This window comes from Lygodium microphyllum, chromosome 25 (assembly GCF_053477565.2).
Source record: "Lygodium microphyllum isolate KBCC chromosome 25, Lygodium_microphyllum_v1.1.10, whole genome shotgun sequence".
Taxonomy (NCBI): Eukaryota; Viridiplantae; Streptophyta; class Polypodiopsida; order Schizaeales; family Lygodiaceae; genus Lygodium; species Lygodium microphyllum.
The window spans coordinates 7,490,263-7,515,229 of NC_141159.1; the positions used below are offsets into that span (position 1 = coordinate 7,490,263).

General features: G+C 40.5%; 1 protein-coding gene across 10 annotated transcripts in view; it reads right to left on the reverse strand.

The window, feature by feature from the left end:
- LOC148013881 (zinc ion binding protein) overlaps positions 1-24,967 on the reverse strand; it is a 62,702-nt gene that overhangs the window by 32,720 nt on the left and 5,015 nt on the right. For 7 of the 10 annotated variants that reach the window (XM_087666390.1, XM_087666393.1, XM_087666392.1 and 4 more), the window contains one exon: positions 8,493-8,581. In XM_087666390.1, coding sequence (XP_087522516.1) covers positions 8,493-8,576 — 84 coding nt within the window. In that variant the 5' untranslated portion in view covers positions 8,577-8,581. Of the gene's footprint in view, positions 1-8,492; positions 8,582-8,857; positions 9,451-24,967 lie in introns of those variants that run through there. The other 3 variants (XM_087666387.1, XM_087666385.1, XM_087666386.1) reach the window with 1 other exon arrangement.

Here is a 24,967-nt window from a genome sequence, read left to right on the forward strand (position 1 = left end):
GAGGACCAGCTCTTAGCTATCCGTGCTACAGAGCTGGAGTTGAAAGAAACAACAATCTTTGGCCAGGTTATTGGACACTCCCCATCGAGGGCCTAGCTACAAGATTGGCTCCACTCCATGTTGCGCATTGGCATAGTGTAGATGATGGAGGCAGTCCTCATGGGCCAAGGGATCTTCATGGTTCGATTTACCTCTGCAGATGCAGCACGTGAGTTAGTGGAGAGCTCACCCTATGCCTCCACAAAGGGGGTCATTTACATGGTTCCCTGGTATAGTGGCTTCACAGCGGAGACATTTGCGCTCCATAACAGATTTCTCAAACATCCAGTTACTCTACTTTTCCCCCGACTGGCGGTAGAGTACCGCTAGTTAATGGAGGACTTTGGACGGCTCTTCGGCATAGTTCTTCATGCCTCCTTTGCGGATGCAATGACAGTTGCAGAAGTCCCAAAGGTAGGAGTGGCCATGACTTGTCATCAGTAAAAAGCATCCCAAACAACCCGTTTTGATTATGTGTCATCTTCGTTCGCGCAGGTAAAACTGAAAACTCCTTTGGAATTCAAGGATGAGCAGGCAAGGCAACCCCCAAATTTCAAAAATTTCTCAAAACCCCCAAATTTAAAAATCAGGGTTTCTTCACTTTTATGGTTTCTCATATTTTTTGCACAACACAAAATGGCACAAATGGCAAGATGAACTAGAAATTGCACAATTTTTGAAAACCCCCAAATTCAAAAATTAGTGTTTCTCTATTGTTTTAAAAGATTTGTAGAAAATAGCAGGAAAGGCTCAAAAGATGGTGAGCAAGATTGAGAGAGGCGACAGGTAAGGTTGAGAGAGGCTGTGTGCGGGCTGCATGCGGGACTACACATGGAACTACGTGCAGGCTGCATATAGAATGTCAAAGATGGGCAAGACAGACTGGAAATTACACAATTTTCTTTAAACCCCCAAAATTCAAAATTAGGGTATTCTACAAGCAAAAAAGGATGTCTAGTGAATTGGCATCGATTTCTGGGCCTTGTTGGCCGTACGATCCCTGTTCTACTTGCGCTACCCCAAGATCAAAAGCTGGATGGTGACAACTTCAGCACATGGAAGGTTACTATAGAAGCCATCTTGGAATTATACAGTCTAGCAAAGATGGTGACCAAGCAAATTGACCATCTAGTGGTCAAGGATCCAAAATCTCTTTTTGATTCTAAGAAAGCAAACTTCATGAAGGGCTAGGCACATGGGGATAAGTTGAATGCTCTCATTCATTCTTTCAACTTTCTCTCATACACACTAGTAGCCATTGCTCATGAGAAGCATATGATGGGCACCAAGCAAATGTGGCTGCACGCATGAAAAGGGCGTCCTTGGAACTACAAATGCGGATCCTTCATCCTACAAAGTGTGCCTCAATGAAAGACTGCATCCACAAGCTATAACAATTACAACAAGAGATTCTTTTAAGCAAGCAAGGTGATCTCCTCCGAAGACATGACTATGAAGCTTCTAGCACATGTTAGAATTTATGAATTCTATGGGTAGTGCCCAATGTTTTAGTCCACACTTCTAGAGTTAATTCTAGAGTTAAATTAACTCTAGTTGAGTTAGGGATAGGTCTAAATTTTTTTTGCAAGAAAAATGTGGCTAATTATATTACTCAGAAGGCTGATTACAACGAAGTGCACATGCTCAACAAACTAGCTGGAGCTGATGCAAATCACAAATCCATCATGTATACAAGCCTCTCAAGGTGGTCTAGGGAAGATTGGGGCAAGAAGCCATGGAGGGGGGGGTGTCGCCATCTGGGGCTGCCCACCTACATCGGATGATAATGATTCAACTAACTTGGTAGAAGAGGATTATGCATTTCTCACAAGAAATTATGATTCTTCTATGGTTGATTCAGCATTTAATGCTACTAAAACGCAGCAAGCATGGTGTTTTGACAATGGTGCTTCAAAGCATATCACTTTCAAAAAGTGCTTGTTTACTTCTTTGCATTTAGCCCCTACTAGAAAGCGTGTCACATGTGTGAACAACAACAGTTATGATGTTTGTAGCATTGGGACAATCACTATTTCTACTATAGATGGTTCAAACTTTATGCTTCTAGATGTATTATTTGTACATGGTATTATGAAGAACTTGTTGTCTATTTCTCCCTTCAATAAGTATGGCTTTCAGGTCATCTTTGAGGATGAAAAATGTATTATCAGACATAGAGAGATGGCCTTTTGAGGGCTATCCATCACCTTGTGCAAGGGTCTATTCTTGTTAGATACTTATGACTAACAGTTTTACGATGCTTTGGCAGTCACTAGTCTTACGCTCACTAGGAGTTTGATGACCCTCCAAAGGTGGCATATGGTAGATGCATTGCCTCCAGTGAAGACTCCACCTCGTCATGCATGCGAGGGATGTATTTTGGGCATGACCGATGTATTTTGGGCAAGATGCATAGGTTTGCCTTAAAAAAGTATAGTGTTGTGCGTGTTGTTCAAAATGCAACTCATTCACTCTCATGTTTGTAGTCCCATGAGGACACATGTACTTGGGGGTCATCTTTACTTTGTTTCATTTTATTAATGGCTACTCAAGGTATACATGGGTGTATGGGCTAAAGGCTAAATTTGATATATTCATGCATTTTAAACATCTTGTGGCAAAGCTTGAGACTGAAGCTGGTTTAAAAGTGCAAATACTTCACACAGATAGAGGGGGGCGAGTACATGTTTGGTGCATTTAAGACATATTTGTTGGATCATGGTATGACAAATCAAGCGACTATGAGAATGACTCCTCAACAAAATGGAATTGCTAAAAGGAAGAATTCACTCTTATAGAAATGACTCATTGTAAGTTGAAAAGCAAGATGCTTCCCTATAAATTTTGGTTAGAAGGGCTTCAACCTGCCATTCATGTATTGAATCGGGCATCTACAAAGGCTTTGAAGACGATCACTCCATTTGAGGCTTGGCATGGTAAGAAACCCAAAGTTGAGTACTTTTCGATGTTTTGTTGCTTAGCCTACACACATGTTCTGAAAAAGCTTTGTACAAATCTTGAGGCTGTAAAATACATTTTTATTGGCTACAATTTGTAAAGCAAAGCCTATCACATGTATGACCCATGCACGAAGAAGATGCTTGTCAAAAGGGATATCATATTGCTGAAAATGCAACATTTTCACATGACTGATTTCAAATGCCAGCCACATATCACATTGGTGATGTGTCTGAAGGCCTCTTACCACTTTCTTTGGAGTCGATACCTGCTGCAAATGGCAGGACAGACCTATTACAGCAAGCTGTTGCTGCTTGATATGCTCCCAAACAAAAAGGTATCGATAAAGAAATGGAGGCAATAGTTCAAAATGAAAGGGCTGCTGTAAATGCAGCAAAAACAGTCCCAAGCTAGATGTTACAAACTCTCTAGGAGAGTAAAATGGATGCCCCATTACACCAACGTACTAGATGGCCTACTAGGCATGCAACACATGATTCAAGGGGGCACATTTGGCTAATATAACAGAAGTAGATAATTGTGATGAGCATGTGTTTATGAGCTCACTATAAGATGATGATGAGCCTTCTTCCTTGGACGAAGCTCAACAAGATGTACATTGGATGCAAGCCATGCAAGAGGAGTTAGACTCCATTTCCACTAACTTTACAAGGAATCTTGTGGATTTACCACATGGTAAGACCACCATAGCCACGAAATGGGCTTTTAGACTCAAATGCAAGGCTGATGGCACTATTGGCAGGAACAAAGTACAGTTGGTAGCAAAAGGCTATGCACAGAAGAAGGGGATAGATTATGAGGAAACTTTTGCTCCTACATCCCATATGAGTACAGCGAGATGTGTGATTGCTATGGCTACAAATTATGGCTAGAAAGTACATCAGTTGGACAGACAACATTCTTGAATGGTGATTTGCATGAGGATGTTTATGTGTCAAAATCTCCAGGGTTCGTGATTAAGGGAAAAAGCACATGATATGCAAGCTAGGTGAAGCTCTTTATGGTCTCAAATAGGCTCCTCATGTATGCTACTCTAAAATTGATGCTTATTTGGTCAGTAAAGGGTCTTATAGGGAGATCAATCAAAAAAGGGCAGCAAGCTCGAGGACTTTCAAAAAGCCTCAAACTTCTTACAAGAAAGTGCTTTGGTAAAAATGTTTACAACATTCTCCTATATAGGAACATACATCAAATTGATCTCTCCTGCATCTCTCTGACACAATGATAATGTATCTCAATGTGTTTCATGCGAGCATGAAACACACGATTCCCTGCCACTCCAATAGCACTTTGAGTGTCAAAAAGAATGGACGTAACACCCTCCAAAGAAATCTATAGGTCAACTAACAATCTACAGAACCATACACATTTCACTATTGCAATGAAGGCTGCCCTGTACTCAGCCTCATAAGACGAGATAGCCACTGTAGGCTCTTTTTTCCTAAGCCCCATGAAATGCATGAACTGACCAGAAAGAAACAGTGTCCACAAGTAGATTGCCTAGTATCTACATTGGCACTGTAGGGGAGTGTTAGAATTTGCCAATTCTATGGGAGATGCCCAATGTTTTAGTTATTTGATTTATAGTGTGAACACAATATTAAATGGCTGGATAGTGTTGATAAACGGGTTTAAAAGGCTACCACTTGGCAAACATGCCCGAGAAAACGTTTTTGGGATCTGGATCTCAGCCATTCAATTAGTTTATAGACTAGGAGAGAGAGAGGGAGGGAACCGCTTGTCCATTTCCTAATCAAGGAACAACAATTTGCTAGAGAAGACAGCCATCTAGGGTCCTCAACAAGCAAGGGACCGTAAGAAGACACCTTCCACAGACTAGCAACAGCATTGTTAATCTAGTAACAGCATCTTGGAGGTGCCTAGCAGTAGGTGACTACATTAAATGCAAGCTAGAGCACCCAACAAGAATATTTTAGGGTTTTTTCGTATAGAAAATCAGATCTCCCTCTCATCTTGGCTTTCTCTCCCCCTCTTCAAACTTCTCAAAAGATCTCATTACTTCTCAACCATTCTCAACAGATCTCAATCAAATTTGGTGGGACAACAAGATGATTTTTGTTGTAGATCCTAAATTTCTACTGAAATTGGAGATTGACAATCATCTCAGGACCTGTGTCAATAGAAGAAGGCATTGTACACTGAATTCAACAGTTGAGATTGGGGTGACAATTCTGGGGCCAACCAGGTGTCTATTATGCAAGATTTGTTAAGGTAATGTGCGCATTTCAGTCTATGCTCAGTTATTAATTATTGTAGTTTAGATCTTGATCGAGTTTTACTACCTTATCCAAAAAGGAAGGTTGGTTTCAATTCTTCATTTTGTGATGAACATTTTGGCAAGGTCCATGGGTTTTATTTAACAATTTCACCACATATATTTGTGTTTTTCGCTTTTGCTATATATGTAACATGTCTCTATTTGCTTTAACTTGATTTTTTATATTTATGACTTTCCCTTCATATATTGTCACTTAATCATTCTTTATAATGATGTGGTCACTTTCCGTTTAATCATTATTATAAATAATAACATTCTTGAGAAATGACAGGTAACACCTATATAATTACATTCTTGAAGAGTTGACATTGATTGGAGGTTTAAATTGTAGAATTTGATCATTGGTCATCTACATAATGACTAAATAGGTCTATTTCTCTTAATATTTCATGTATACAAGCCCTATGCTCATCCAAAATCAAACATTGCATTTTTCCCAACACTTAGTGAATTTTCAGATTGAGAGATATCATCCTTGCTTGATCTCGTGTACTTCCTTCGTGATAACGCTCAAGCTTTTGGTAAGTTTAAGAATGGCTAAAACTTGTTGAGAATGAAAGAATGAGAAGTGTGAAAAAATTTAGAACAGATGGTGGTGGTGAGTTTAACTCAAAAGAGTTTAAAGACTTTTGTAAGACCAAACGGATCAAGCGTCAATTGACAATGCCTCATACATCTCCATAGAATGGTGTTGCAAGAATCTTACCATTGTGGAGATGGCAAGGTGCATGCTAAATGGCAAGGGATTACCAAACCATTTTTGGACCAAAGCTGTAAATACTGTCATTCTTGCTGTAATGCTTAGCTGAATACAATTTTAGCACTTGAGTGAAGCTTCTGGCCTTCAATTGGGTGTTTCGAACCCACGAAATCAAGGGATTGAGTGGTATCCCCACGATGAAACCTTGAAACCGGGCTCCTTCCTCAAATAGAGTGGCAAATAACCTCATTAAGTACGAATTACAACAAGCATAAAACTCGGTAAACTGAAAATGCATACTTTACCACTTTAATCTTGGACATTGGACACCTTATTGGCCCCAAAATTGGTGCCCCTTGCAGTATTTCTTTATCTTATATTGCAAATGGAAGAAGTACAACATAGGTCCTCTGATCCAAGTACCTCTTGCTATCAAAACTAACTAGCAAGCCTCCAAACCAATTTGCCTCTTAGTTTCCTCAGGCATTGGCCATCACCTTGCTCCTTCAAAGACAAATTCACTCCCAAATCTGATATTGGCTAGTTGGCCTTTTGAATCTCCTTGAAATTGCTGAAATTCAAGTCCTAGGCCCTCAATTATAAGCACGCATCGCGAGGTAGTTGTCAAAACCCTAATTTCTCCTATAAATTAGGATTTACAACAGAGATTGATTGAAATCTTTTCCTTTGATGGCTCAGACTCCTGGAAAATGTTGAGATAACTTGAGAGATGGCTAGGGGATGAGAGAGAATACTGTAGAGAGAGAAATTTCAGAGATTCATCACAAGGAATGCTAAAAAACAGTTGTTGCCTTCCTTAAACAGCCATGGAAGTTGTCACCTACAACTTAGGACTACCAGAAAGACTATTGCCCTATCCTATATGTTGTCATCTCCATCAGAAAGACCTTCGGGTACTGTCACCTACTCTTGGAGGGCTCCAAACTGCTATCACATGCTGTAGGATCGATCCCAAAAACTTTGAAATATGAGACATTAGGTTTGTTGCTAAACAATACCTCAAACATGAATTTCACCATCTCTACCATCGCTTGATTTTTGCATTTCAACACACCATTCTCTGACTGTGTTAGTATTGGCAAACTCTTAATGTATCCCTCGATGCGTATAGAATCGAGACATTTCGTAGAATGTAAACTCACCATCCTTATCTAGCATAACTATCTTTAGCTTTTGTCTAGATTGCATTTTTTCGCAAATCAACGAGCTGCAATACTTGGAAATGAAACCAACCTTCCTCCCTGACAATATGTCTGCCATGGGATCACTACTCAGTGTACTAGTCACTATGACACGTATACAAACGAGTATGATTGTTACCATGGCTCTAAGACTATACTTTTGCATCACTTTGGGATTAGTTCATGGTCACTTTGGCATGAGTTTCTGTCTCAATTTTGAGATCAAATTCCAATCTATTTCAACTCCATGTTTTATCAGTCTGCGAACCATTTATAGTCACTTTTGGAATCAATTTTGCATTACTTTTTGCATGGATTGCTGGTCAATTTTTGCAATCAGTTTGTGATCGGTCTACGGTCACATTTGCAGCAGTTTGTGATCAGTTCTCAAATCAGCAAGTGATCCGTTTATGATCAGATTACACTCAATTTTCAATGGTTTGCAGCTGGTTCCATAGACAACAACATGTTAGTAACTGCAATTGACAGTTTCAGCCACGGTTTATACTAAGAATATACTTTACTGTGATTGCGAAGTCAGAACAGTTGAGAAACATGAGTTATGGATCCATGCATCCAATGGTTTATAGCAACAGTTTTGGGCTAATTCTTAATATTATCTTATGTGTATGATGGCTAAAAATTTTCAGCAAGGTTTCAGCCATGTGGCATGGTTGGACAATAGTGACTAATGTTGTGACTACGATGCCTTACGGACATTCCAGTGGAGTATGATTTTCTTTTGGCACAATGCAATGCAATCGAGAAAGATTGCAGGGATTTCAAGGGGAAGGTTTGTCATGGGGATGTGAAATTTTAAGATGCTTTAATATTATCGATAACATTTGATAAAGATATTAATCAAATGTGCAGGTTGTTTAGTGTATGATGCACATGGCGGCTATTTCATGGTAACACACCAAGGATCCCGAGGATGCAGTGGGTATCAAAGGCAAAAGTCATGATATGTCTGACAGGTACTAGGTGGTACTTCGTGTCCGATTTTGTCCTAGACGAATTTATTGGCTACTAATGTTAGCAATGACATTAGAGACTAGGCCTTAATTAATTTATTAATACCGATCTAAGGGCTAATAACAACTATATCATTGTCACAAAGTTTTAACCCCAAAACCAATGTCATATTTCACATAGAACAAATGGAACAAACAATCACATTTTTTAATAACACCATTACAACACATATTTTAAAAGCATAACTTTCACAATCTGTTATGACAGTACAAAACCAAATACTAACAAAATTACTCACCTCCTTGTGTGCACGAGACACCAAATGAGCTGGCCATAATACTTCAGATTTCACGGTAACATTGCAGACCTTGCAAACAGGCATTATATCTGGAAGCAATGAACAATGAGCAAGCATATAAAAAGATTAGTCAATTTTCATACGCTGCACAAACCAATCTGCAGAAATGTAATAACAAGAGGATCATTCAACTCAAAGCAGAGATTCATATTGACGGAGTACTAAGTAGGCCGATGGGTCATTGATCTCTAAGCCAAACCTTTAAACCAAACAAATCAACCTGATGAAGAGCAGCTCTTTTTAACAACTCATAAAAGACTACACTGTTAAACCCCTACATACTAGACACATGATGGAAGGCTCACAGTGAGCAAGAGGGTCAAATTTGCGCTTTTGTGAAGCAGAATTGGGAGCTACAGAGAGAGGGAGAGAAGACTGTGAGAAGCCCTTACACCCCTCCCATTTCTCCATGATATGCATATTGCACCTATATAAATCACACGCTCTTCAAGCTGCACAAATGGGATGGCATCAAGACCAATCTCATACTGTAAACACGAATACATATGATATTCCATATTTTTGACACATAGCAACAAGGAGAAATGCATCCAAATGAATTTTAATGCCATCCATCAATTTGGCCTGATGCTTAGCATCCAAAAGGTAGTTTTTTGCATTTTCTTTCTTAATTTTAGGTATTTTCTTCTATTTTTTATACATAAGACATGTTTATTCCCCCAATTTTATTCTCACGCTCAGAAAACAACCAGAGAATCCAATCAATAAACATCCACACGAACACATTGTTTCATCATCTGATCAAACTATGCATTGAATCTACTCACTCATTTGTAGAAATTGCCATTTCAAGAAACCTGGGAAATTGTGTCACAAGGAGGAGGAGGAACTAACACCTTCATTGATTGCTACTATGCATCACCTTCACTCCCTTTTGCTTCAGATCCCCAAATGTTGCACCATTTTCACCCCTTCCCCTCTCTCATACTCAAACACATAATGGAAATAGATAAAAAGGTGATAGCATGACATAATAATACACAAGGAAAACATAATGAAAAACTGATTATGTCATATATGGGCATAAACAAGCTCAAACATTGAGCACACAAGGGGACAAGCAAATGTAGAACCGGTGAAACATGGTGAGACAAGTCACAGTGATGGCGTGCAGGGTCATGCAGCAAGTCATGGTTGAAATAGAGTGAAAACACATGATATTTTTACATTAAATCATTTCAATGATATGACAACTATTAAGTGGGACAAAAGCAACAAACGAAAAGTGGCTGTTTGTGAGCTCAAAAAGAAACAATTACTTCACATTTTCCAAGACTGCATAAAGGCAAACTGTTGGCGAACATTGTGCTGCAGACAATGTGATCAGTAGATGCAATCTTCTCCTTCTTCGATTTGTGCCTACTACGATGAGCAACAAAGAGAAGTCAAGCTGGCGAACTAAAGTGTTTTGTGAGATCCCCGATCCAAAGAGTTCGTAGTAGATCATAGCTGAAGACTAATCAAGGGCAAGCAAGTGGCATAGAACAACTGTCCGGTTCAAAGAAACAAAGCAGCTTCTTCGAGGAATTGAAGTGAAGGGTGTTGATTCATGTCACGGAGACCTGTATTTCTAATGCCTAGCTTGGGCATTATTAAGTTGTGCAAATGTGAAGTCCAAATCAATTAAGACACAGTGATAGCAGTCCAAAACCTAACTAACACATTGAGGGGCATTGGTAGAAGTTACAATAAGTTATGTTGGATAGGTACTTGTGGGTGCTCAAGGTCATCTTGGCCCTAGAGCATTAATTAGGGCTAATAAATATCCTTTGTGACATTTAATGCTAGATTATGGTCAACCAAAGTTGGAAACAAAATTTTATTTCAAAGGGTGATTCTAGTTAATTCCAATTGACCCTAACCATATTAATTGGCCTCATCCAATCCTCATTTAACGCACTGCGTTCTTTGAAATAAAAAGTTGTTTCCAACTTTAGGATCTTAGTATGGCATTAACTGATCAATTAATTAATGCCTAGCCCAAATGTTACAAAGAACATTTATTGGGCCTAATTAATGTTCTAGCGCTAACACCAGCTATCCACAAGTGCATGTCCAGCATAGCTTACTACAACTTCTACCAATGTCCCCAATGCGCTACTTGATTTTAGATTATCACCATGACTTGAATGACTTGTAGTTCACATGTGCACAACTTAATACTGCCAAAGCTAAGCATCTAAAAAACACATCACTCTGACAGACCTTCCCCTTGAAATCCTTCCAATTGTCCCCAATCACACCGCATTGTGACAAAAGCAAAGTACTTAACTCAAAAAAACATAAAGCATTGTAGTCAAATCAATTATCACATAGACCACTATTGTGTAATCATGCTACTACTATACACATGCTGAAATTTCCAGCCAACGTAACTATGTTATAATTGAGAAAGTGCTTAGATTACATGAAGATACATGAAGGAGACAACATGGAATCCTATGACTTACTTCCATAGTCCTATTTTAGACATTTGCTACCACCTTGCAACTAGTTTCAACAACACTGCTCTCTTGATGAGTTGACCGCACTTCTATTGCAGGAAGAGAAAAGTCATCCCAACCAATCTACTAGTGCCTCAAATGATCAAGCCTTTGCATTCTCTCATCATAGAGGCAAAGGAAAATCAAATTCTTCACTGAGCCATCAGAAGGACAAGCGTAACTCGTCGTCTTCTTCTTCCCACAAAGAAAGAACAAGCAAAAAAAAGAAGAGATGCAACTATTGTTGCAAGCCAAGGTATAAGATCTCTGAGTCTCGCAAGGACGAGGCTATGGATGGAGAAGAAGAAACAAGCCTCATTTGGCTATTACGACTACCACATCTACTGCTCCTATTGGTGGGAAGGATGAGGCAGCTCATATTGCAGAAACTTTTAATTCATATAGATTGTGAATGCTTCCACCTTACCTCCTCCAAAGTTCTAGCATGCTCGGTTTGGACACTTAAGTTTTAGCTGGTTGTCACACATGCACAGAGATGATATGGTGCATAATTTGCTCGAAATGTGTATACCTCATATGCACATATGTTAGGGGTGTTTGCTTAGCAAAATGCATAGACTCAACTTTTCCAAGGATGGGGGTGTGGGTGCCACACGGAAATTGCAACTTGTACATAGTGATGTATGTGGTCCTATCCACACTCCCTCTCTTAGTGGACGCATCTACTTTGTTGCCATCATCGGTGACTACATACGTCGCACTTGGGTGGTTGGCCTAAAGGCCCGTTTTGTTGCCATGGTTGACAACACACATGTCAAAGTGCAGCAAATGCAAAAGCGTATGACCAGATTGAAAGAAAGAGAGGAACATGGAGAAGAGACAGAATGAGACAAGAGAACGCAGAAATCTGCAGTGAATGAATGCCGAATAAGAAAACAAATATGTACGACAAGCTATGGAAATATGCCAGCCGGAGTCTCTCCACCTGCAAACCACACAATCTGAATGACTGTGATCAAGAAGGGAAGGACATAAATAGGAGAAAATAAAAACCAAAAATATCAGGTTGGCGTGGCTGAAACTAGCCGACTAATCAGCCTGGCTGACTGCATCAAATAAAATAATAGAACAAATGCTGTGAAAAATCTTCCTGCGACATGGCAGCTTGCACAAACTGTCCACCCTGTCCCAGTACTGCCTGACCTGCCAGGAAATGCTGGATACATGCTGGCGTCTACATCATATTGTCTGACCTGATCTGGAAATGCATAAATCCTCCCTAAACTGACTATACAATGCCGGTGCCCATTGAGGGGATGACTAAATCTTTAAGAACCCCTTTTAGATCCATGCACCTGCACCCAAAGTAATACCCAGTCATTGACCTTGGTCAACATCTCCAGCCCACGTCCAGCCCTGTAGGACAAAAGTTGAATCTCAAATACCTGCAAGATTATACATACCTAGGTCAAGGATCCCCCTCAAGATTTGCAAAACCCTCATAGCAACCTACCAATGAACCGGCTTGGGTTCACTGATGAACCCTGCAAGCAAACCAACAGTGAAGCACAAATCAATCCAAGTACTTAGGAGCCATATCAATGACCCAATCAACTGCCTTTAGCGGGTAACATTTTCCCCCACTGAATCTGCATGGGCCATAGTCTTCCAGTTAAGATCCATGGGAGTAGAAATAGACTTACACCCCTCCACCTCAAAGGCGCTCAAAAGCTTTTGCACATTCACTGCTAGGAGATGAAAATCCATCTCAGATTTTGTCAAATCTTATGACCTACAAAGAAGTGGAGAAGGCCCATATCCATCATCTCCGACATCTCAAGTAATGCCTCCTTTGTCAGCTTAACCTTCTAGAGATGGTCACCTATTAGAATGAGACCATCCACATAAAGCACGAGCAAAGTGTGCCCTCCAAGTAATGTGTAGACATACAACTAGGGATCAACCAACAGAACGTCAATACCCTAACTTCCCTTGGAGGAAGGAGTCTATCTTCTCATTTCAAGCGTGTAGTGCTTGTTTGAGGCCGAAAACCGCCTTCTTCAACCTGTAAACTTCGCCATCAAATGAGGAAAAACTAGAAGGTTGTTCAACATAGATCTCCTCCTTCAAATCCCCATTAAGATAAGAAAAACTTCACATCTTCCTAATAAACCGGCCATCTCCCATGGTTGGCTAAGGCAAGAACAGCCCTAATAGTAGCCATCTAAGCTATTGGTGCAAAGGTATTGAAGGTATCATGGAAATCTGCTCTAGGTTGCTACGCGAGCGAAACCTTTAGCAGCGACCCATGCCTTGTGCTTGTCGAGAGTGCCATCACTATGATACGTGGTCTTGAAGACCCACTTCACTCCTATCACTTCGAATGAACGAGCCATTGCACAAGATCCCAAGTGCCATTCCCCTCGATAGCCTTCAACTCCCACTCCATAGCTTTCTACCAATGTTGTCAGTGCAAAGCCTCCTTCATGGAGATGGGCTCTCTATCATGTATTGCATAAGTTATCAAATAGTATTTAGTACAAACAAGCTCAGTTGAATGTGCCTTATTTCTCCAAGCTTGCCATGGGTCACCTTGCAGATGCTACCCCTCAAGTGTTGCACCCTGGAGTGCGAGGATCGAGACACGCAATGCTTTCTCATAGCAGAGAGACAGAAAGAGAGTGCAGAGTAGTGAGGAGAGTGAGCACGACTTGTTGGGTACAATGACGAGTGTACCTCTTTTGGTTTTTTAGATAGATAGATATATATATATATATGTCATATGAAAGTACAAATGTGCAAGGGTGTGTTCACATCTGTGAACATATAAAAGGCATGATGGCTCTTTATTCCTAACAACGTCCCACCTAAAGGCAATATGCCTTAAGGGGAGAAAAGAATCAGCTAGGTCTAGGTATGTACAAAGCTGAAATACATATATCTATCCAACTCCCATCATCTGTCGACAATAAGCAAACCGCTCTACTGGAAGGCCCTTCGTGAGAAGATCTGCAGGATTATCATCTGTATACACTTTGACAAGCTCAATGCTCTTGCTGTCAAGTTCATCTCTAATGAAGTGGTACTTCACCTATATGTGCTTCGTCTTTGCATGAAAGACAGGATTCCGTGCTAGCGTAATAGCACTTTGACTATCACAATGGAGAACAGGTAACTCCGTAATTCCAAGCTCTCCCACCAGACATGAAAGCCATAAAGCCTCCTTGCATACCTCAGTGGCAACCACATACTTTGCCTTTGTAGTAGACAATGCAACACACTTTTGTAGCTTGGAGATCCAAGAGACTGCTCCTTCTGTGAAGGTAAACGCATACCTAGAAGTGAATTTTCTGCAATCCGCATGACCAGCATAATCTACATCCGTAAAGCCAACGACAAATGCCTTTTGCTTTCCAAAGCAGAGGCACAAATCCTTTGTGCCTTTGAGGTATCTCATAATACATTTCACTGCTTCCCAATTCTTTTTACCAAGATTTGTCATGTATTTGCTAACTACTCCCATTGCAAAGGCAATATCAAGACGTGTAGCAACCATAGCATACATCAAACTGCCAATAGCTGAAACATACGGTATCTTAGTCATTTCAACCTTGTCATCATCAGATGTAGGGTTGTCCTCTGTACTGAGTTTCACATACGGAGGCAATGGAACTCCAATTGTTTTCCCCCCCTTCATATTGAAACGCTGCAAAACCTTGGAGATATACTCCTGCTGAGATAGATAGAGTAATCCTTTTGACCTATCTCTGAGTATTCGCATGCCAAGAATATGATTTGTATCACCAAGATCCTTCATGTCAAAGCTGCCATGAAGACTTTGCTTCAATGAATCCAAGGCATGAGTATCCCTACCAGCAATCAGCATGTCATCAACATACAAAACCAAGATAATCAAGCTTTGACATGAAAGATCTTGGATAATTAGGGTACCATCTGTTGCCTTCTTGGTATACAAGCAGTGATCCACTTGACTTCTATGAAAACCTTGAGACTGCATAAATGTATCAAACTTATGATACCATTCTCTTGGTGCTTATTTCAGTCCATACAAACTCCTTTTGAGTTTACATACCATCTTCTCTTTTCCCTTTTTCCACAAACCCTTTAGGCTGCTACATATATATGTATTCATGCAGATCACCATGTAAAAGCACAGTCTTTACATCCATCTATATGAGCTCCATATCTGCAACCAAACCCAAAATGGTTCTCAATGTAGTCATCTTGACTACAGGAGAGAAGATCTCATCAAAGTCAACTCTATGTTCCTGCTTGTACCCCTTCGCAACCAATATTGCTTTGTACTTTGGCAAGGAACCAAAAGTGACCATCTTGTAAACCCATTTGCATGGAAGGGTTTTTTGCCCTTTAGGCAACTGCACGAAGTCCCAAGTGCCATTTTTCTCAAGAGATTCTATCTCTCAAAACATGGCTTTATACCATTTCTTGCTATCCTGTCTGTCCATTGCTTCCTTGAAACAAGACCGTTCACCACAGTCTGCCAACATGACATAATCAGCCACATTGTTTGCACCAGGATAAATAATCTCCTAACCCAATGATCATTTTTTGCTAGCTGTTCCTCCAAATTCCCATTTTCAGCTTGCTGTCCTAGCATTTCAGCCTGCAAATCAGCATTAACAGCTTGTTGTCCTGGCTATTCTTGTACATTCAATAGCTCATTATTATGGGCAATAGCTAGCTGATCATTTCCAGCATTATTTTTTGCATTTGAAGATTCACTTACAGCACGTATTTGCTACTGTACAGCAGACACATTTTGCTGTCTAAAAGGTATTTTTTTCTGGAATACAACCCTACAGACCTCCTCAATCTTTTGGGGCTATTTATGCAAGCGATCTTCCCAGAAGATAACATCATTGTTCTGTACTACTTTCCTTTTCTCGGGATCCCATAATCTATACCCCATTTCACCCTCATCACCATACCCTAGGAAAATGCATTTATAAGACTCTGGCTCAAGTTTGTTGCGCTCTTCTTTACGAATGTGCACAAATGCTTCACAGCCAAACACTTTCAAGTATGCATACAAAGGTGGCTTGTTACCCGACCACACTTCTTGGGAAACTCCCCCCTCCCCCCCAAAAGACCTGTTTGATGACCAATTAATCAAGTGTACGGCTGTCATAACAGCCTCTACCCAAAAACCATGGGGTAATGCAGCATGAGACAGCATTGTACGAACCTTATCCTGTATGGTCCAATTCATACGTTCTGCAACTCCATTTTGGGATGGATTATGAGGGACAGTGAGCTCCCTCTTTATCCCTTTACTGTCACAAAATGCTTGAAAGGCCTTGGACACATATTCCCCACCATTGTCAAAGCGAAGACAGTTAAGTGTCTTATCAGTCTGATTATCAACCAATGCCAAGAATTTTTAAACTTGTCAAGCACTTCATCCTTGCTACATATAGGGTAAACCTATACCTTTCGTGTAGCATCATTGACAAAGGTGACAAAGTATTTTTTTCCCCCTAAAGATAACCCTGGCATCTGACATACATCGGAATATACTAACTCTAGAGAAGAAGATTTCAGCAAAAGAGACTTCTTATGAGACATCTGTGCATGTTTACCATAAACACAATGATCACAATGCTCAAAATCAGCATAACGAAGACGAGGCAAGTAACCCAAACACAAAAGCACTTTCATTCCAATTTGACTCATGTGTCTCAACCGGCCATGCCACAAAGAAACATTTGGATGCTCAGTCACGGCAACAACATGATCACTCACACTAGATACATGGAGAGGATACAAGGTATCACTTTTACAACCTCTGGCAATCACTCTAGATCCCTTACAGATCTTCCATCTCCCATCACCAAAGGTGGTATGAAATCCATCGTCATCTAGTTGCCCTATGCTAATCAAGCTCTTCTTGAGCTAAGGTACATACCGTACATGCGGAAGTGTGAAGACAGAACCATGCTGAAACTGCAACTGCACACTACCAATACCTACAATGTCACATGCATAGTTATCCTCGAGATGGACAACACCATGTCGACCCCTTGTGTAGTCAGAGAACCATTCACGATGAGGGGTGACATGAAAGTAAGTACTTGAATCTAGAATCCAAGTATGCATGTCATCATCCGTATATCTGCAAGTAAAACATGTGTACTAAAGTGTGAAGAGACAAAGAGTACGTCATTCCCACTGTCATCGTCACGAGTGACTACATTCACTTCTTCAATTTTGACACTGCTCTTCTTAGGCTGACTCTCTTTCTTCTCTTCCTTGCTATCATCTGTCTTCTTGCCCTTTTCTTTTTCTTTCTTCCATTTGTAGCAGTCATGTTTAAAGTGACCCTTCTTGCCACAATGATGGCTTTTAACATCTTTACCACGTGATTTATTGTGTCCCTTGCTATTAGATTTGCCTTTCTACTGCGATCTGCCCCTAGTATGCAAAGCATTGGAAGACATACCGGATGCATTGTTCTGCCGATTCGTTTCTTCCATGAGTAGAGCACTCTCTATATCAACAAACAAAAGGATCGCATTAGAATTGCTCATAGCAGTCGTGAATGTATCCCAACTCTCTGGTAGAGTGCAAAGCAAGAATGTAACCTTAAATTCTTCATCAATCATGAACTTCAAGGCAACCAGCAAATGGAGTTAAACTCACTCAAATGAGTAGACATTGATGTACCCTCTTCCATACGCAAATCCATGAGCTTTTTCAGCCAATAAACTTTGCTTGCAGCACTCTTCTGTGCATATAGTTCTTCCAGTCGAGTCCAAATAGCATATGCATAATCAAAACCTTCAATGTTAAACAGCAAGGCATCAGAGATCGATAGCTCAATGGTTGAGCGTGCAAGCTCATTTAACTCATCCCAATCTTCCTCTTCCATGTCTGTGGGCTTTTGCTCCTTTGGTCTTAATTGGCTTTGCCTACTTCTTCTACAACAGCATATTGTAACACTGTTTTTGCCAAACTGCAAAGTTATATGCTCCTTCAAGCTTCTTAATGTGCATGAGATTACTGTTGTCACTGCTGCCACCCATGATTTTCAGCCCAAATGTGACCAAAAAATTCAGCAAATGCAGGCCCAAACTGCACACAAGTGACCAAGGTACAAGCAAGTACCAACCAGCAATAAATAACCACGTAGAAGTAAAAATTTCAGATCTGCAAATAAATTTTCAGAAGCACCAAACCTTGTGCTATAGCACTCCACAACTGATTACAGTTGTTTCAAGGACAAATACATCACAATACATGAGAAGTCCCAAATTTTAGCTGCAATTTCCGTTGTACATGCACCCACGGGCACAAAATTTGACACGTATGGTCAAAAGCCCCAAAATTTTTGTGCTCAAAGCATCAACCATACATCTGCACTGTCTCGGACATGCATAGAATAAGCCAATTTTGACTAGATAGAGCAATTTCAGCAAAAACCCCCAAATTTTTCAAGTGCTAGATGTCCAAATTACATGGAATTAAACCCACATGTACATAAAATGGCCAAATGGCGCACAAATTTCGCCCAAACAGGAAAAGCCCCAAATTGCATGGGGTCCAATGTGCATCAATGTCCAGAAATTGGGTAAATTTTAGCCCAATTCTTGCATGTACATGAAAAGCCCCAAATGTCGGAGGCAAAATGTCACAAATTCTTGCAATTTCTAAGACAAATATCACTGTTGTGTCTTGGTTGCATCAAATCTGGACAAATCCCCAAATTTTTGGTACAAATCTACACCAAAAATTAGCAAAGTTTGCCAAAATCTTACAAACGCCCCAAAAATTCTCTGGTCAATTGTACACCAATGTCAACAAACTTGACTCTGCTGAGCAAAATTTCATTGATATGAGAAAAGGCCCAAAATTTTTGGAACCAATGTGTGCAATTTCTGCAATTTTCTGGTCAACTAGTCCTGTTATGTATGACCAGCATCAAATTTGGGAAAACACCCAAATTTCCAGGCTTAAAAATGCACTGGTCCAAAGAGCATGCTTCCTCCCGTGAACCAAGGCTTAAAATAAGCCACTTCTCACCCAAAAAGAAAAAAAAAAATTTGGCTAGTCGCCTATCTGCCCACGTCGACCTGTATCATATGTCTGCCTGGCCGCCACGTTGGTCCCATCTGGCATTACCCTGTCAAATCTGGTCGCCCGCTAGCAGGCGCCCACTGGTCGACTACTTGCTGGCGCCGTTGGTCTTCTACTCAACTTGCGCGCTTGGCACCGCTGGTCCTCTACATGACCACTTGCTGGTCTTATGCACGACGTGTGCTAGACATATCATTTGCCCGTGACCTATTCTGCCTCACTTGTCGAGTGTTGTTTGTAGACTTCTATTAGTCTTGCGACCTGACACTCCTTGGAACAAGAACGTTGTAACCAACGCTCTAATACCAGTTTGTTGCACCCTGGAGCGCGAGGATCGAGACAATGCTTTCTCACGAGAGAGAGAGAGAGAGAGAGAGAGAGAGTGTGTGTGTGTGTGTGTGTGTGTGTGTGTGTGACCATAGTAGTGAGGAGAGTGAGCACAACTTGTTGGGTACAATGACAAGTGTACCTCTTTAGGTTTTTTAGATAGATATATATACGAAAGTACAAATGTGCTAAGGGTGTGTTCACACCCATGCACATATAAAAGGCACGATGGCCCTTTATTCCCAACATCAAGATCCCCCTCAATCTCTATTTATCACTTGCCCAATGAGGGGAAGGCCGATACTCTCCTTGTTACCTTGCCTCTTAGGAAGTCTTTGGGACATCCACTTGTGTAGACTCAATAGGTGAATCCGCCCACTAATGGTGGATCCTCAAGAGACATAGGCTCGGAAGGCACTTGCTTAAGTGTCCAACTATCACTCGGATCTCCAACAACAGGAATCTCAATGTTATCAAGTATGAAAGATACAATACTGTAGGATACAATAAAATATGATAATAATGGTACCTTAAGATTTTATAAGATACGATACGATATTAGTATTTTAAAAAAATAACTTGATTATTTTGGACTAAATATGATAGAATAGATATTTAAAGTTTAAATAGCAACGCTATTAGAGTATATAACATGAATACTTCAGGGTAACACGCCAAAACCTCATGCCGCATACAACATGCACTACTATTACCTACAACCCACAAATACATAGATGGAAGTGGATACATCATACATGATCAATCATACAACTAAAAGAAGTGTAGGCTTGCGAGAGAGAAGATTGAGAGAGAGAGAAGAGACAAGAGAGAGAGAGAGAGGCATAGCAAGCTTGAAAGAGCTATAGAGGCTTGAGAGAAAAAGAGGATGTGAAAGGTGCACGCACGCACGAGAGAGAGAGAAAGAGAAGCTTGGGAAAGGAAGAGAAAAGAAAAAAAGAAGAAAGGAGAAAGAAAGAGAGAAAGTTGTAGGCTTGGGGGAGGATGGCAAAAAAGTGCCCATTTTTTTGTACTATACGAATACGTACAGTATGGTAGCATACGGATCGTATCATACAGATCAATCCATACTACGTATAGTGATAACCCTAAACAAGATGCTTAGTATCCCCCTCTACAATTGGAAACTCTACAAACTGAATATCTCGACTCGTGTCAACCTCCTATAAAACAATATCATAAAGCTTGTATTTTTGTGACTTTGAGCTATATCCCACAAGCCACAAACACGTATCTTTTGGAAGCCGGCTCCAAGTTCTCTCTCTATTTCTTTGAGATATGAACATATATATCACACCTAAACACTCTAAAATAAGACACGTCTGGCTTTTCACAAAAGTAAGCCTCAAAAGGTGTCATACCAACTACGGCCAATATAGGTAACCAAATAAGGATGTGAATAGCAATGGCCACTGCCTCAGTCCATAGACATTGGTGTGTCTATCATGTGAGAATGCTTCCAACTTCAACTCCAAGAAGTACGTCCATGTCATCCTGCTAAAATCATCAACAATTAGCATAAAGTACAAACTCCCCTTAAGGGATTCCATCGTCATCGGTCCACATAAGTTTATCAAAACAAGCTTCAAGGGCTCCCTTTGTCAGAAGTGGATGCAGGAATGGAATCCTATACATATGCTGAAATAAACTACTAGACACAAGACAAAGAGAAAAGAATAACATTGTAAAAGAAGAGAACTCAAAGGAAGACTTGAGAAATGGAATCCATATATCAAGACATGAGACAGTATAGAACCAATGTGAGTCAATGGTTGTGAAGGCATTTGCACCGGCTCCTCTGTCCAACAAGGACCTATGGATGACATATGAATGATAGGGTGTGGAGGACGAACCTAAATAAATACGCTGAAATAATGCCATAAATGGCAACAAGTCTACTGGTCGACCAACATAAAATGCCAAAATAGACCTCATAAAAAGCCAAATACAATGTCTAAATACACAAGATAATATCCTAGTGACATGCCCCACTAGATCACATGCACAGACTCAGCCATAAACTGACATATCTACTAACACCCTCTCTCAAATCATGGGTGATCTAGTACAATACAATATACAATAATAAAGTCCCATCAAAGTACATACAACAAGGACCACCAAAGTAGAAACATGGATACGCAAGGACCACCAAAGTAGAACCATGGATACCCAAGCAATGGGTGTGCCAACCACCACTAAGGTGCCTCGAAAAGAATCCAATATCAATATCAATTGTACTAGCTCCTAAAAATAGAGAAGAATCAAAGCAACTCTCAATGTCTATCAACAATGTCTTCTAGTAGCATACAAGACCATCCTGTCAAAAATGCCTCTGAGCATATCTGACCATGGATTCCTCACCTTTGGCCAAACCACCAAAGTGACCTCTCATAAGCTCAAACTAGAAGCCAATCCCACTCTTTGTCAAATATCAACCCATCATGAACCTGTATGTCAATCCTAACTGCAAGATTTGAACCTGTCAGACATCAGTCGTTACGTCAAGGATGTCCTCTCTAGAACTTGTGCACATGTATATTTGTATAAACGGGACGTACCTACCCCATATGACCACCCTCTCACACTCCCTCTCTAGCACTTTAAGAGTCTTGAGGGATGACCGCATCACCTGTACTAGAAAGCAACAAAGGAAGGGGTAGCCAAGCCCTTCCCTAGTTCTCAAGAAGTGGATCCTTTCGGCGCCTTGGCCTTTGCCCTAGCGAGAGGATCTTGCTTCTTCTTATTCTCCTTCTTTCTCAAAGCCACTAACTCTTTACGATCCTTCTACAAGTGTCCATTCTTACCACATTGATAACACTAGGCCTTCGACTTTTTCTTCCTGTCACCTCTCTTTGAAGATACAAGAGCGTCACCAAAACCTGTATAATGATACAAAAGCCTGCCCTAGAGATGCAAAGATGCCTCATGCTCAAGCAACATGAAGGACAAATAGGTAAAGCTCACATGTGTCGAGGATGTCTACTCCCTCAGCACATTGACCACTCCATCAAACTCTAGGGGGAGCTTGTAGACTCTCTGACTCTGCTCTGCCCTTGAGTATCTGTACACTCTTACATTCATTTGCAGTGGTCATTCACTTCATAGTTGTATTCTTCTCTCCCTTCTTCTATTTGTGTTTAAGTTTCTGTATTTGAGTTTTGAGTTTTGCGGTTAGGGTTGTCTGGATCTTAGATGTACCAAATTTGCATTCATAGTACCGTATGTTGAGAGAATTTATACCATGCAATCACTATTTTATGTACTAGTCACTATGAACTGGTAATGCTAAACATTGAAAACTCCAAGACCTGAATTATTCAAGGCTGAAGGTGATGTTCAGCTGAAATCAAGTGCAAGACCAGCCAACCATCATATTTAGGGCATTTCCACATTCTCGAAATGGGTGAAGGCAATTTGATTTCCCAATTTGGACAACAAGGGGAATTTGGATTGCGAGGTTGAAGAGCAAGGTTGAAGAGCTCAATAAGGTCACTTTGGACAACAAGTAGAGTTTGGATTGTAAAGGGGATTGGGAGAATCCCATTGTAAGTCAACCAGTAGGGGTACCAACTAGATGTCCATTGTCCAAAGATTAGGAAGTACATTTGTATTTTCAGTTTTGCAATAAATGCTCAGTGTTATTATTAAGTTGTAATCAGGAAATTACAACCCATTCATTAAGGGAAGATTGGTTTCATGGTTCCATTGCCAAGATACCATCAAATCCTTTGAATTGGTAGGCCCATGGCACTTGACTGCAACTTGGGATCATTGCAATCTTACTGAAATTGCTCTCAGCAATGAATTACAACAAGCATGTCTTGACACGGTTTTACGGGATCAAGTGGAGAGGATGCATCGCTCCTTGGTCATTCACATGGTAAAGGGAGAAATGCAATGATTAATGTCGAACGTGGTTCTCAACATGGACAGCAACCTAAAACCATGGGAAATGACCCAAATGTTGGCACTCCTATGTATCAAGAGGTTGATGACCAACAAGAGGCTAAAGAATTCGATGATAGCTTCAAGGTTCGGATGCGAACAGCAGCAAAACTCTTTGCTAAATTGACAAAGGATTCCCAATTTACTCAATTCTTAAACGCTCCAAGGAAAGACAGCAAAAGCAAAGAGAAGAAGACCTCTTCTAAAGCTTCGCGACAATTGGAAGAACCGAAGGAGATGCCTAAGCCTTCTTTGGAAGAGCCCAAAAAGCTTGATAGGCACAAACAGTTGGTACTTAAGGAGAGTTGAAGGCAAAAGCAAAGAAATGGCAGTAGCAAACGTGAAGGATGTGCAAGCATGAAGTGCACAAGAAAAGTTGATAGTAGAGAGAGGGAGAGAGTAAACACGATTTGTGTATACCAACAATGTGTTTGGTACACAAAGATAAATAATGTATTTATACTTTAGGGTTTACAGGTTTTTACCTGCAAGGGTGCATTCACATGTACGAATAAATATACACGGGAAGTGAACAAAGGGTCTTTACACCCAACAACCTCCCACTTAAAGATCCAAAGTAAACCTCTAACCAACTCCCACTAGTCGTATGCAATGCTCGCGTTGAGCCTTGCCAAGACTTTTAGTGAGTATGTCTGCAAGGTTATCTTGGGTTTTGATCTTGGTCAGTGTGACTAGACCATCTTCCAAAACCTATCGAATATTCAATAAAGTGATACCGCACATCAATATGTTTGGTGCACGAATGAAACATGGCATTCTTAGCCAAACATACATCACTCTGGCTATCACATCCCAACATTGGAGTACTCAAAGACATTGTCTCTGGCTATCACATCCCAATACTACAGTACTCAAAGACATGCTGAAATCTTCAGCAAGTCTGCTCAACCAAATAGCTTCTTTGGAAGCTTCAGTAGAGCTAAAATATATTCAGCTTCCGTAGTACTCAGTGCTACAATTTTCTGTAATTTAGAGCACCGAGAAACTGCTCCTTCAGCAATGGTAAAGACATACCTGCTAGTGGACTTGCGAGTATCCAAGTCACCTGCCATGTCTACATCACAGTATCCCTACAAACTCAAAGCACCCTACCCATAGCATATACACTTTCTTTATGTACCCTTAAGATATTGAAAATACATTTGACGACCTCCCAATGTGCTTTACCAGGATCAAACATATAGCAACTAACGACTCCCACCACATCGACAATATCCGAACAAGTAGCAAACATAGCATACATAAGAGAGCCACATGTTGATGGATAAGAAACTCCATTCATTGCATTGGCTTCCATCTCATCCTTTGGGTTGCTAGCTTTGCTAAGTTCAATGTATGGAGACAAAGGAACTCCAAGAGGTTTAGCTTCAGCCATGTTAAACCTATCAAGTACTTTTGCAATGTACTTTTCTTGTGATAAAAACAACAATTTCTGATTTCTATGTCTACTGATCCTCATGCCCAAGATATGCTCTTCATTTCCCAAATCCTTCATAGAAGGCTGATTTCAGCTGATCCTTG